The sequence below is a fragment of the Strigops habroptila genome, chromosome 1, assembly GCF_004027225.2.
Source record: "Strigops habroptila isolate Jane chromosome 1, bStrHab1.2.pri, whole genome shotgun sequence".
NCBI lineage: Eukaryota > Metazoa > Chordata > Aves > Psittaciformes > Psittacidae > Strigops > Strigops habroptila.
Window position 1 is genome coordinate 155,229,793 of NC_044277.2, and position 13,212 is coordinate 155,243,004.

At 38.0% G+C, this 13,212-nt stretch overlaps 1 protein-coding gene across 50 annotated transcripts in view; it reads left to right on the forward strand.

The window, feature by feature from the left end:
* The window catches only part of CLASP2 (cytoplasmic linker associated protein 2), a 132,026-nt gene that overhangs the window by 79,339 nt on the left and 39,475 nt on the right, over positions 1-13,212 (forward strand). For 20 of the 50 annotated variants that reach the window (XM_030494724.1, XM_030494737.1, XM_030494730.1 and 17 more), the window contains 7 exons: positions 29-84; positions 977-1,147; positions 4,301-4,324; positions 7,537-7,554; positions 9,431-9,532; positions 9,667-9,693; positions 11,418-11,444. In XM_030494724.1, coding sequence (XP_030350584.1) covers positions 29-84; positions 977-1,147; positions 4,301-4,324; positions 7,537-7,554; positions 9,431-9,532; positions 9,667-9,693; positions 11,418-11,444 — 425 coding nt within the window. The remainder of the gene's footprint in view (positions 1-28; positions 85-976; positions 1,148-4,300; positions 4,325-7,536; positions 7,555-9,430; positions 9,533-9,666; positions 9,694-11,417; positions 11,445-13,212) is intronic. The other 30 variants (XM_030494814.1, XM_030494879.1, XM_030494897.1 and 27 more) reach the window with 8 other exon arrangements.

Below are 13,212 nucleotides of genomic sequence, written 5' to 3' on the forward strand. Positions count from 1 at the left end.
GGCTTGTTTTGTTGGGTTTTTTTTCCAGTCGGCCTCTATCTTCGAAATGGTCTGCAGCCAACGCAGCAAGCCTGGCAGGCAGAGGTGAGGCGGTTGTAGTATAGTGCAGCGCACAGCAATTGTTCTTTGTATTCTTTGAATTAAAAGCTTTAAATGCAGCTTAACATTTTACTGTCTTAAGCTTTTCCCCTGTTTACAAGCTGAACAATGGTATGTGTCACTACAGACTGCACCTGGAACTAAGGCTGCCTCATACTTGCTTCATGTTTTATGTATTTCCAGTTGCTGCAAGTGTAAGACACAGGTGATCGATTAGTAGCAGATTGGCTTGGAGTAAATCATGGAACTCCTTTTTACAAATGGCCAGTAGTTGAGGGTGCTTGTTTTCTGCATACTGAGATGGTAAATCGGGAGTCTAGTTTTGAAGACATAAAACAATGGTTAAAATTAATGGAAGCAAATAGTTAATATTCTGTACATAATAGGAGGTGAATATAGAAATACGTTGCAGAAGATGAGACCCTAAAGCAATTCAAGGTAAGCATTCAGCCTGCTCGTGGCTGTATCTCAGCTGAAGTGTTGGGGATGTTACCTTCCCTCAGAATCACAAGGGATGCTTTGACTTCCCTTATGTTTGTGAAGCATTCAGTGATAGAATAAATCACATAAATGTTAAGAATGACATGATTTGTACTAGGGTGAGAGCACATAGTTTGTATTAAACAATGCTGAAGTTTCATGATGAGTGAAGACAAATACTGCTGTAAAATAAATAGCTCTTTATCTGAATTTCAAGGCAATACCAGGTCTAGTTTGTTTCTTAACCTCCATAATACTTAATATTAACTTGACTTACACCTTTTTACATGGCTTCCTGTCCTTTCTGCAGGTATGCTGCGGTCGTAGAGAATGTTAACCTGTTTAATACAATGGATTTCATTCATTGCCAACTGATTTCCTAATCTTTCCTTGCTAGCTTCAGGCGGCAGCAAGAGCGCTGCTGGCCCAGGCGCGCTGCAGAGGTCTCGCAGTGACATAGACGTGAACGCTGCCGCAGGCGCCAAGGCACGCCACGCTGCTGGGCAGCCTGCCGGAGCCGGGCGCCTCTTGGCGGCCGGGCTGCCCCCAGGCTCCTACGCGTCCCTAGGTAAGGGAGACATCCTCACCCTGAGGGGTTTATCAGAGAGTTACAGGAAAGCACTTCTACCTGGGAAAAAATTGTCGTTTCAGTAGTGCTGGGATGTTGCAGAAGAGCAAGTGACCAGCTTAGCGAGGTTTTATTTATCGTGTGCTGGGAGAATGCCAGTGCAAAGAGTGTGTCCACAGTGTGGTCTTTACATTTGTCAATCTGGAGTTAATATTAAACACTGGATGGAGTGGTGCCCTCACTTAACAGCAGATGGTAGTCATGGCTTTTTGTTTCTAGAAGTACGAAGGAAATGAGTGATAGGACTCTTTGATTTTCCTTTTTTCTCAGCTCTTTAGCTGACTGTTTTACAGCAATGCTAAAGAGACATACTGGCAATAAGTGGTGGCTTCTTCACACAATGCAAATATTTTTTACACAATGATACGCGACATTGATTTCATGGATTTTTTCCTAAGCATGTTGGTGGAACTGTGTGAATGTTTTTCATATAGGTGACAGTCTTCATTGATAAGAATACTTGCTGTTGGACATAGAAGGTGCTACAACTGATAAGAGTGCAGAAGAGTATTGGGTGGTGTTGATGGTAGATGCTAAAACCTCCACTAAGTGGGAAGGGTAAAGTAATATGGGCAGGGTTTTGTCTGTTTAGGTTATCCATACTGTAGGAGTAGCAATGGGGGAAGTGAGAGTCAGTGTTCACAAAACTGTTAGCTTTTTCTTCTTGGCTTGTGTGCCAGCGAGATCGCCGAGGAGGCATGTCCTAATGTCAGTATTGCTGAACATGATCACAAGAGAGGCAGAGAAACCAGATAGTTCTGATTTACCTTGCGTTTGGGGAGATGTTAGGATACACTTAGGCTCTGTTTCCAAAGTTTCTGGTTGTGCTTTTTAAAATTAAAAACTGTTTTAAATGAGCTGATTCTTTTCTCATCAGGTCCTACTTCAATTGGTTTGAACACCACTGATTTTAGGATTAAGTTTATGAGTGTGTGCAATGCTTACTAAAAGGAGTACTTGCAATAACGATTTTGGGTGTGAGGTCCCCCTAGTGCCCACGGAGGGGAATTGGAGAACCTGGATAGCAGGCGGACACCAAAGTTTGCTGGGAGGAGGAGAGATGCTTGTGGTTATCGCTCGAGGAATCCTCAGGTCTTCCTAACTTAATGCCTAAAAGCCTGAAATAGGAGGGATGATTATTCTCCAAGATCAGATGATTGCCTGGTCTGTTTTGATTTGCAATGGGTCATATTCTGAATGTCAGACAAAGCTGGTGCTGAAAAGCAAAAGTGACACACAGCGTGATGGTAGAAGGAAGAAAAAAAGTGAAACAGGAAAGAAAGAGAAATCTCTCTCTGTTAATCTGTCTTCTTGATGCTGCTGAAATGAAGGGACTGCTTTGGTCTTACGAGTTTCACAGAAAGTTAGCTCTTGATTGGGGTATCGGTTTTCTTTCAGAACATTTTCAGCAGTATGGGATTCATGCCCAGGATTTTGTAAGCAAGGGTTGAGGGAGGGCACAGAGATTTTCAGGGAAGTGAATAGTGGTGGGTTTATGCAGGGGAAAAAACCAGAAATTAAGAAATGGCTTATTCTCTTCATAGTTTATGGATTTGGTGAGTGAGGGTGGAGGACCAGAACAAGCAGGCATTAAGTCCAGGCCAGATTCTTTTGAAGGATTTGCGTAGCTGGAAAGCGTTGCCTTGCTAGCAGATGCTATCACATGTGGAGAAGAACACAGTGGTGGTTTGAAATGACACAATAATGTGATACTACCAATGTACAGTAAAGGCAAATCCTTTACAGGTGGTATAAGGGCAGTGATGGTCAAGGAGGCCAAGGTTTGTTTGCAGTCACACAGACACAGTACTGCTTGATGGAGCTTGGCTTATTCTCCTAATTGTATTTTTAATAATGGTAAAGTAATTAAATTACATATGTAGAGTGTGACCTATGTACAGAGTGTGATTGTTGTATGTTTGTATGGATTAACCACACAATCCACCTCAAAATGTTATTTGCTCTTAGTTTTCAAAAGGTAACCTTAAAATAATGGTGTGTGGATCCAAGCAAGTGCCTGTTTCAAAAAATGGGCTAATTTGTAAAATCCCCTCTGTTCATAGCAAGGGGGTTGTTTTATACTAGTCCAAATGTGGAAACTTAAGTGACAGAATTGTCAAGATACTGCTGACCATGCTGCTAAAATGCCTAGAAGATGTGTTCCTGTATTTCCACACTGCTTTCCACATCTTCTCAGCTGTTCCAGTCAATACCAAAATAAGAAACATTGTCTCCTGAAGCTTGGGTTGGTTTCCACCTTTCCTTACAGAGAAGCATCCACCTTTTGCTTAAAGAGCTGCCAGATTTAGAGCCTCAGAGGGCCACAAGTTCGTGAGCTTAGCAGTCTATAGTTGTCTCTGCCTGTCCTGTTTTTATTATTAATAGAAGAACTCTTGCTTATTTATGATTTATTTTTATAAAGACTGTTCTAGAAGCAGGAGGACATTCTCTAGGTATTCTAAATGTTGATTGTCTCTGACATAGTCAAGTATTAATGTCCTTCTTGAGCAGATTGGAGCTGTAATTATATTTCTGTCAAGCTAAATAGTTTGATTTTGATTGTTCCTGTCAGAATACATGTGTGCTACCTTCCAGCTGGTGAATCTTTAATGCTTTTGAACCAGAGTGGAACTTCCTTCCGTTTGTCCCCTGTCTTTATTGTCATGTATTTTTTTCCTCCTGTCCCTTACCCCAGGTGGAGCTTCATGCTCAGGAGCAAATTTTATAAGGAATATAAATATTGTCGTTCAGTAATGATATAAATATGTACTAATGCTTCAGTAGTGGTTGATACCAAACCTGAAACAGATCATAAATATTTTACTGTGAGGGTTTTCTCCCATCGGTGTAATATAGAGAGATTCCACATCCCTGTGCAGGGTATTTCTACTGTTTTCCGTAGTTTTGTACCTCGTACTGAGAGAAACCTACTTGTACTTAAGGTAGCTTAAACGTGCATGAATTAGATAAACATGTCTGCTATGTTTAATATTAATGTATTTTCCTTAATTAATGTTTTATGACTCTGCTGTGAACACCTTTATTCTAACACACTAAGTTTTCCATGTTTCTTTGCCTGCTTTTTCAACAAAGAGGATACTTCTGACAAGATGGATGGTAAGAAATTGTTTAGTCTGTCCTCTAATTCTATTAAATACTTAATAAAGTGTCTTATGTAAAATTATTGTTATTTAATATATTTATCTTTTCATTAACAAAATACTATGCTGTTTTCATTAACCCTTATGTAATGTTGGTGTCTTACTATACGTGCTGTGTTAATGCTGTATTTATCAATGTTTTTGATGACTGGTCTGTATCAGCAACAGAAACTTTATCAGAAATGGTCGTTACTCCTATTCTGTTTTAAAAGCCTATTAATTACAGAGCAAGTCTAATCAATACATGCTTTTTTAAAACTAGCTGTAGTTCCATCATCTTCCGTAAGTTTTTTACCTTTAAAGTAACTTTACTTTACTGTAAAGTCAGATTATTTGGCTTCATGGCAGAACAGCAGTGGGAGAGCAGAAGGTGCTTGGCCACACAATTAAGGATTTTTTAAAAAATGAAACTAAAATCTTCTCTTTCAAAAGTACTGTATCAAAATCTAGTCTGGCTACTGAATTTTAAGTGCCAGTAAATCCTGTAATATAATGTAATTCTATTAAACAATAGTTTGTTTAGAAATCCTATCTGTTAAAATAGCCTACCACATATTCCAGCTAAATTTTAGCACTTATTTTTTCTTAATTTGTTGTATTAAACACATGGAGGCAGTTGTCATGTATTTTTATCCTAACTGCAAAGCAGTTGAAAATCAAGCTTCTTGCAGCAGTTGTCTTTAAGTTTTGCTTCCCATATAGTAAAGTGACAGAGGCCCTGTTTAATGCCTAATAATTCAAGCTCTAATTTTATTGCTGGGGAATAATTCAAGTTCTAATATATTGCATAAGTCAGTTATGTTTGCTACTTAATTATTCATGTCACATTTATGAGAAGTACATGTTTTGAAGAATGAGTAGTTTGCTGGAAGCAAAGAGGGGAATATTTTTCATGGAAATGAAAACAGTAAAAAGGTAGATCTCTCAAACCCAGAATCCCTAATCATTTTAAAGCACAGATCATCAGTTTCATGATAAACAGTTGAGAGTATACATGAAAATTTGAGCCATATTTGAGCATTGCAGATGGCAAGCCTACTCGAATAGAACAAGGGGAGTTTGTACAGGAAGTAAGTCTTGCTTATTTCCATGTCAGATTCCCTTATGTTGCATATAATAGGATTTATTCATAACTGACCTTGCTAAATACTTAATCTTGAGCTTCCGCACATTGTCACCAGCAACAAAGGTTCTTAGGGCCGCGTGTACAGGCTTTTCCTTCTGCTCAGACCAGTAGTCACAACTAGTGGTGTTCCACACATCTTTTTAAAAATAGTAGGGGAGGTGTCACACAGTCGATCAGTGTAACGTTTTTTTCTAAAGGGTGTCTGTAGGGATGATGTATGAGGCAGGATGAACACAGCTTAGCCCTCCAACTGTAGCTGCTCTGATCTAACCACCACCAGGAGGAACTAATGGTTTTTTGCTTTTCCACTAACCTTGGCCATGTGATTTTACCACTTCTTTTGCTAGTGTCTTATAATAATCTACTGTCAATCACTGGAGGTGAACAAACACCAGAAAACTGATTTCGTAAACCAAAAGTGAATAGTTTTCTGTTACATAGCTCTTGGAGCTGACAGCAAGCCTTTAGCCATCCAAACCAGGTGGGTAGCACAAGGAAGGAGAAGCAAAACAATCCCTTTTAGGAGCAGTTAGCTGTTAGCCTTGCTTAGGTGCTGCATAGAACCTGCCTTCCAAGATCCAGCTCTGGAATAATGTTGGATCTGGGGGGATAAATTAGGGTTTGGGGTTTTTTAGAATCATAGAATCATAGAATAGTAAGGGTTGGAAAGGACCTTAAGATCATCTAGTTCCAACTCCCCTGCCGTGGGCAGGGACACTTCGCACTAAACCATGTGGTCCAAGGCTCTGTCCAACCTGGCCTTGAACACCGCCAGGGATGGAGCACCCACAACCTCCCTGGGCAACCCATTCCAGTGCTTCACCACCCTCACAGTAAAGAACTTCTTCCTTATATCTAATCTAAACTTCCCCTGTTTAAGTTTGAAGCCATTACCCCTTGTCCTACCACTCCAGTCCCTAAGGAAGAGTCCCTCCCCAGCATTCTTATAGACCCCCTTCAGATATTGGAAGGCTGCTATGAGGTCTCCACACAGCCTTTTTAATACAGACTGGCAAATTTGATCTGGAAAACTTTGAGGCACTTCTACATACATGTTACTGTAACTGTTTCTTGTGAAGAAGCATTGAAGTTTACACTGAATTAATCTTTTAGAGGGAGTTTTTAAAAATAACACCTTGAAGATAGTGTAAGATGAGAAAGCCATGGCCAGATATGCTGAGAAAGTTCAGTTGAGGCCAGCCAAAGGCACTGACAGATGTTGTAGTCATTGGAGTTCTTTTACAAGGCAGAAACAGCAGAAAGTGAAAATAAAGATGGAAATACCCTTTGATTTTTTTTGAGGCGTTTTAAACATTTTCATCACTACCAGTACATGTTTTATTCCATAATCAGATTTGTTTCAGAGGAACTTGGAGAGAGGAAGGACTGCTATTTAGGTAGTTTCCCATCAACTCCTAAGTACTGATGTCAGTAAAAAGATTTGTCTGACTCTCATTTTGTCATCATCAAGCCTTAAGCTTGGCATACTTGTTCAAGTGGGATCTGGTTTCAGCAAACTCATTGCTTCCACTTCTCTGAGCAAAACTCGATCTTGTGCATTTTCAGAGAAATCATGGACTTAATTTGGAGGCATCCTCCTTGCTGACTCCTACCCACTTATCACTGTCCAGTGTGGGAAACACTGTCCTTGTGTTTTTTCCCGGGGTAATTTATAATAGTATGTTTTTATTTTCAGAAGAGCTTGCACTAAAATATTTTTAATGTCTGTCTTCATCTGTACATGTCATTTTGTTGACTGATCTCAGATTTGGGTTTTTTTCTCTTTTTTTCTTTTTTGGTGGTTTTGTAAACCAGTTTGGAAGCCAGTGCTAAATACTGTGTTCTTGTAACTCACTAACAGTATAGTATTGGTGTTTCTTGATAATTTTTCTTCAGTTCAGTAATGGAGTTACAACACAAAAGCTTTAGCCCTCTTCACTTGATAAAATTTGTCAAGTTTCGTAAAATTAATCTCAAAAAGGAATTGGAGAGACACAGTACTGTTTGGAATATCATGTATTTTATTATTTTTTTCTGTTTAGGAACAGCTTCTGAAGATGGTAAGAAAATATTTTGTTAGACTAGCTAATATTTTCAGCTTCATATTTTCATTGATACAAATTAAGCTTTAAAAGTAGAATATGGTCTTTCTGGGGCTTTGTGGAGGTTCATAACTCCAGATTGCTTATGCATCTAATACTTGGTTGTCATGTATCTTTAAAATTCTTTTACTTTTATTTCATTTCTCAAGTACTCATCTGCAGTAGAAGTATCATGGCTTAACATTTTTTTAGTGTAAAAAATATAGGAGCTTTATAATTTTGCATTTTTTTTTAAAGCCAGTTTTATCACAGAATATTTCATCAGATGTGTTCGTGCTCTGGGAAGCAGGTGCTACTATTACTCATCTCTTTGAGATGTGAGAATTCATGTTCAATATGCTATTAACATTTAAACCTGTCACCAGTAAGTGGATGTAGAGACTCCAAGTGAGTTAACAGTTAATTTGCTTCAGAAGCACAAACTTTTTACTCTGATAAAATTGAACCAGGTTCCAAGTGATAATTTAACATGGTATTGAAATAGTGGCACTCTGTATTCCCAGGTTTTTGGGCCAGATGCTGAATGCAGTTACATGCCTTGCAGTCTCACAGCACTCAGTGGGAAAACATTGCTATTGCACAGGGATAACTAGTAGCGTTTGGACTAGTTAATCTAACCGTTCTTGCTAGCATATTGTTTTCTAATAGTTTAGTGAATAACCTCATTTATCCTGATTCTCTTATAGACTCTCATCTATGGCTATTCCCTCTACTTGGATGAATAACATTAACTTGATTGGTCTCCAAATTCTGCTGTGGAAAGCCTAAAGAGGCTAGAACTCAATACCAGTCTATGTACTTAATTCTTCTGGGTCTAATATTGACTCTACACGTCTAGAAAATATTTTAATGATGCTGGTTTTAAAGTGGATTACTTGTTGAGCTACATCCACCCTGTATAAGTTTTTTGGGGTTTGTTCTTGCAACTTGTAAGAATTATAGTTAGCATGGTTTTGACTTCATTTTTTCTGTTGTTGCAGAGATTGGCTCAGGAAATGTAGGATATACCTCTACTATTTTCTTGTATGAATAATCTTTTGGTTACTCATAATTCATCCAACTGGGGTCTTCTTTTTTTTTGTAATTTCACTGTACATGCTGGCTGTTACGAGGAACACTGCTAATAATGCAGAAAAGTTAAACCCAAACCAAGATGGTTTGGCATTGTAGAGAGAAGTGAACCTACTGGTTTAGTTCTTTTATCTATTGAGAGTAGCATTTCCTTATATTGTGTTCTCACTGAGAGGTACTTAAGTGTACTTGGTCTTTGTAAAATGCTGTAAGAGGCTTGGGAAATCAGGTAGAAGTCTATGTAACTGTGGCCAGGCTAATGGTGGAACCTTCAGTAGTAGGAAAGCTAGTATTTAGATTTCTGAGGAGTGAAGTTAGGAAGAAGCCTCAGAATCCAGTCAACGTAATTTTTGTAGGTTTCTGACAGCAAAAGTAGGATTACAACCACAAGTAATCATGAGAAGACTGTGCCTGGTACAGCAACATTAGCATATGCATTGCTTATTATGTTTAATAAACTTCCCTTTTTTAAATGTAATCAACCTATTGATGAAGCAAGAACGAGCTAGGGTGTTGAAGTGATAGTGTAAATCATTTACAGAAACATGCAGCATCAGAGGGGAAGTACTTTGATTCCTCCACTATTAAGTCCTTCAAGGTGCTCAAATTTCTACTAATTATCCCAAGTGAATCTTCACCAGTTGAGTTACGTTATGCTGCTTTTTTATCTACAGCAACTTAAGAAAATGTTAGTAAATGCTATTGATGCTTTGCTTTCTACATTACTGTGAAAAACTGATCTAATGCCATTTTTCTGTTATAGGGCGTGTACGAACAAAGCTTTCGACACCTTCTGTTGGTATTGGCAATTCTAAAACAGATTCAAGAGGACGGAGTAGAACCAAAGTGGTGTCGCAGTCTCAGCGTATGTATATTCTATTTGTCAGTTATACCTGATAAAGAGGCCAAATGCTTAAGCATATATTCATTGACCAATGGCCACAGTCAAAGTTAACTTTAAAACATAGCTACATACTGAGTTGTTGTTCTGTGCCTTAGGTTCTTCATCGCCAGACAGCAATGAAGGTATTTTTTCAGTGTTTTGGGTCAGTGGTATTTGCATGCTTTTCTAATTCATGTTGTTTTTCTCTGGACAAAATAATAGGTTAGGTCTTCATTTGCCAATTAAATTAGATATTGGAACAGGAAATGAAAATTAAATCTACCCTTAAGTTCAGTCTTCAGTTATAACTTCCCAACATTCTTTTCCCCCCATTTCTGACCTCCCCAACACAAAAGACCAGTTAACTTCTGTGTCAGGCACAAATGAGGCATGGACAAGGAATACAGAAGAGTAGGTACACTGAATGGTGTCCTCAGTGTTACCTGCCAAACCTAATTTGTAATTTTTCAAAAAGCCTTGTTTTTCAGCCAGACATACCTGTTTTCATTTTAAGCTGGGCACTACTCTAGCTCTTGGATCTTTTTGCACAGTATTGATGTCTAAAGAGATAAGTTGAATTGATACTGAAATAACTAGATTTGTTTACATGTGATCATGTGTGAAAATTAAATGCATGAATGCATTTGTACAGCCTTTTATTAGTGTTTCTGTTCATCACTGATGGCTCCAGATAGCTCATTAGAACCTGTCAGTGGGGGAGAACAAGAATTCTGAGATGTTCTAAGGAAGATACCCAGGCACATAGAAGTGGGCAGGTGAAGGGCAGTTGTCAGGCACCATGTGCCAGCTTTGGGGTGGTGCTGCTTTATCTGACTGTAAATTGCCACATCCTTGTGGGGAGCAAGGTGCTCAGTGTTTCCATGCAGGGGATTTGGTTACTTCCCCAGCAGATAGTGGGAGAACAGCTTCCTATCAGATTGAAGCTTTTTGCTTTTATGTTTTCATAATCACTGTAACACAGATGCTTTTGTAAATTTAGGGTTACAACTATTCAGCGCTTTTGTTCAAAGATCATTTTATGAAAGACTTGCAAATTTGAATGCTTTTACAAAAGATACTTTATTTTAGGGTTTCGGAAGCCCTTTACTCTCCTATTTTTAAATTGTAACATAAAATAAGTGTCTATACAATCTATAGCTCATTGGTTTATTCTTATCTATGGAAAAAAATAGTTCCATTTTTTTCCTCTCCTTTCCTGTTTGGTTGTCAGGTAATTCAGCAACATATGCTAAAATGACATTGCAATCTTCATTCAGAGAAAAAGAATTAAATTTCTGAATGGAAACAAATTCTTACTCTCATACTTCAGATGAATTTTAAAGAGGAAAATCTGAAATTCTGTGCAAGTCTTTTCAGTTGTGCCATTGTGAGTTGGTTTTTTGTCATCCACCGCACCTGCAGCTCAGTTCCTTTACTGTCTGTCTCTAAATTAAACTAAAGTTTTGGCCTTGTGTGTGATTTTTTTTTCTGTTCAGCTGTTGAACTTCTTGAACCTTTTTGGCAATGCAGTATTCTTTGAAAGTGATATGAAGGCTACAGTTTCATGTTTAATTGAAATGTAATTCTTCAGTATTATCCAGTTATTAATTAGAAAGCTGAAGAATTGTAATTTGCTTGTGCAGCTTTGCTTCATCTGCTTTGTGCATAGCATCTGAGTTTAATTCTTCAACTGTGGAAGCTACTTAAAAGCACTGCTTTAACATAACCCCCTGTGGCTTTTTTTCCTGTGTGAAATGACTAAAGCTTTCTTATTTCCATTTGCCATCCATTTCTTTAATCTGCTCTGCTCCCTCCCTCTTCATGGATTATAAACCCCTACCCTAATCCTGCCTTTACACTTGGTCAGGATCACAGTCTGCTAACCCCATTGGTGGTAAGAGTCTATGGAATTTGTGTACTCATCATTGTTTGATCACCTGTTTGACATCTGTCATTAGAGGACCCTATTCAGCAGAAATTCTGGCTCGCTTTTCTCACCTACTTGGTTGTAATCCTTATTTAGAAGGCAGTAGGGCTGGGAGGTGTTGGTCATTTTTGGAATGCTGTTTTATTAATCCTTCTTTTATCACTCAGTTCCCTTAGACCTACTACTGGTGGTAGTACTGATAACAGTATGCCAGTGCTGTTATCAGCATTGTGTTTGCAGGATATTAAGCTTCATTTGGTTTGCTTGCGCTTCGCAGGTGAGACTATAGGAAGATAAAGCACTAGAATGAGAGGTTGCATTTCTTCTGTGTATTCTGAGAAGAGTAAGTTTTACAGGGTTTTGAACTATTGAAGAAAATCTTCAAAAAGTCTCCAGCACAGTGAAGACTTTTAAAGTATTTTAATTCTTTTAAAGAGATACAAAATACTGGAGGGCAGGAAGAAGGCATAGGAATAGTAGGTCTAAGTTGGAATGCCATGATACGAAGAAACTGCCTAACCCTTAATTTTTGCAGCCCACAGCAATTTTAGAGACTTGCCCATTCTTTTGTTTTTTGCTATAGAAGTTATGCTTGATTTCTGCAGGCTGTGTAATATTTTATTTATCATTTCTGCTGAATAGGCCCATACTTTGGAAAAGGGATTTTGCTAAATGATCATTTCCAGTTTGAATTCAAACAATGAATCTGAAAGTCTGTGCATGGTACATTGTTTCAGTTTTCCCCTACCCTTCCTCCCAGCATATGTTTTCTTTTGTTTGGGGTTTTGTTTCTTTCCCCATATAGTCAAGCTTTAATCAACTTGTGTGTTTTCTTTAAATGTGCCTCATAAGAAGTAACCCATGAAACTCACTTGAGATGTTGCATGTGAAGTCTGTAGATCTGATAGCATAGCTGTGTCATACAGTTACCTGATTATTTTTTAGAGATGAATGAAAGGTTTGTATCTGTATGTAATTAACCTTTGGTTAAAATTATGTTTTGCTTTTTATTTGGTCAGACTTCTTGAATTCTGCAGTGGGAGACAATATAGCAACTGGTGGTATAAATGAATTATGACTAGAGAAGAGTGAATTCCCTGTTAGGGCTTAGAACTTTAATTTTCTGTAGCTGAAATATCAAAATCAGGGATCAAGACCAGTTTCTGGTAGCAAGTACGGTGTGTTGAAGACTCATAGCACTCCATAATGTACAGTTTTGATTAATAAAAATATTAGATTCTTAAATATGTCTTGATCAGTTTTTTTAGCTTGCTTAAAACCAGTTGAAGATTGTCATTTGGGTCTGTGGGATCACCTCCTCAGAAGTGAACATAAGAACTTTAATTGTCTTCAGTGACATTTTATTTAACTTCTCAGGCAATAATGCTTGAAGACCCCATGCTTTTAAAAGCAAGAGAGAAGAATTTAAATATTAGGAAAAATGTTATTTTACTGTAACATTGGTTGCATTGGAAGAGCTGGATAATTATGAAATCAGTAGTTTAAAGTTGTTCCCTTTAGCTTTTTAGTAGGTTTTGGGGGTTTGTTTTTGGTTTGTTTTGTGTTTTGGTTTTTTTTTTTTTAATGGAAAATGTGGTTAGGATTCATGTTAGGGACATTGGAACTGTTGATGAAGGCTAGAAATACTGTTCATGGTTTCTTAAGCGTATCTAGTGCTAAATACCATGTCAAGTGCTTCCTTGCATTGATAATTTTACCTACCTTGTATGTAGTG